Here is a 1590-nt window from a genome sequence, read left to right on the forward strand (position 1 = left end):
TGCGCACTTAATTGACATTTTTGTAACGGCTGGTTAAGTTCGCATCGATGCACTCCAACTCTTCACCTCTTCGTTATGCCCCGTGCGAAAGCCAAGATAACGCTTAAGGCAAAGCGTGCCAAAAGCAAGACGTCCGGGTCTAGCTCGAGACCACACGCTGCTTTCCGCAAGTGGGATCACATTCCCCGTCTCGTGGTGTTCGATCTGGACTTCACGTTGTGGTTCCCTGAAATGTACGAGCTGTGGGGAGCTCCGTTCAAGAAGAACCCCAAAACGGGGGTCGTTACGGACTGCAAGGGGGAACAAGTGCACTTCTTTGGAGCTGTACACACGGTATTAAGTATCTTGGAGACAGACCCGCAGTTCCGAGACACGACCGAGGTGGCGGTGGCCTCGCGGACGACGGAGCCCAAATGGGCCAAGACCTGCATGCGACTCATGGACGTGGATATCGGCGGTGTGTCCTCGAAGGGCGATAAAGAAGAAGAGGACGAAGAGACGGAAGAGAACGACAAAGAAGAAGGTGAGGGGGTGGAGAAGACATCACTGCAGAGCATCGTGGACTATGAAGCCATCTACCCGCGCAACAAGCGCGTGCATTTCGAGCAACTCAAGAAAGACAGCGGCATTCCATATGAAGAAATGCTCTTTTTTGACAATGAATACGGCAACGTGCATGACATTCAGAAAATCGGTGTAACGTGCGCGTATTGCCCTCAAGGGCTCACAGAAGGGTCGTGGATCCAGGGCATGGAGGCGTTCCAAGCCGCGAAGACGAAAGAAACTAACTAGAAATTAATACTGGATTCCTTCGCAATAAATACTACTTCGAAGTATTAATGCTACCGGATATATCGCTGCGCTATCTCGATGAACTCATTGGCAAACTGTACACGAGAGCGATAAATTTGAGCACTACATCTCCAGAGCTCATTACGTGTACACCTTGTGCTTACTGTAATTTACCTGACCGACAAACAACATTGGTAAAACTTTACCAATAGCACTTTATCGATAATTCTTCTTCTACATATTATTGGAAATGTATTGACCAGAGAGAAATGGATCGTATCTGGTTGCAAACCTTAGTTGAGAAAGAGCAATCACACTGCGATGGCGGACCAGCTGAAAAAGGTTTCTAAACCTCATGAAGACGTGCTTACGCGGCTCCCACGCTTGGAATCAAAGAAGACTTTGTGCCGCGTCATGGAGCTAAATCAATTTAATCATCACGTGAGGAAGCTCGGTCCACTTGTGAATCCTGTTTTCGGCGAGCAGCCGGCGTTCTTCATCGAAGGTGGCCGCTGAAATCGAAGCACGGCTTCGTAATTGGGGCTGTATTAAGCAGTTACTCGCTAATTTTGCGGTAGGAGACTGGTGGACCGCCCCCAGCAGCAGGCCCGCCCGCCGAAGAAGCAGTTCGCACGCCCTCTCTTACATCGATATAGTAGCCATTTCAGCCTTTAATTAAAATTTCGATGTTTGAGCTACGACATTAGGTTGCAAAACAGCATTTAAAGTGTTAGAGGGCATGGGAAAAATACATCATTACAGACTCCGCCCAGAAAACTGAAAACTACTTCCTGCTTA

General features: G+C 48.6%; 1 protein-coding gene across 1 annotated transcript; it reads left to right on the forward strand.

Moving 5' to 3' along the window:
- Nucleotides 1-231: 231 nt before the first annotated feature.
- PITG_14406 (uncharacterized protein) lies at nt 232-792 on the forward strand (the record flags this gene model as incomplete). The annotated part of the gene is made up of 1 exon (XM_002898829.1): nt 232-792. One exon carries the CDS (start codon nt 232-234, stop codon nt 790-792), a length of 561 nt encoding a protein of 186 aa, XP_002898875.1.
- Between the last annotated feature and the right edge of the window lie 798 nt (nt 793-1590).

This window comes from Phytophthora infestans, genomic scaffold, assembly GCF_000142945.1.
Source record: "Phytophthora infestans T30-4 supercont1.34 genomic scaffold, whole genome shotgun sequence".
Lineage (NCBI taxonomy): Eukaryota > Oomycota > Peronosporomycetes > Peronosporales > Peronosporaceae > Phytophthora > Phytophthora infestans.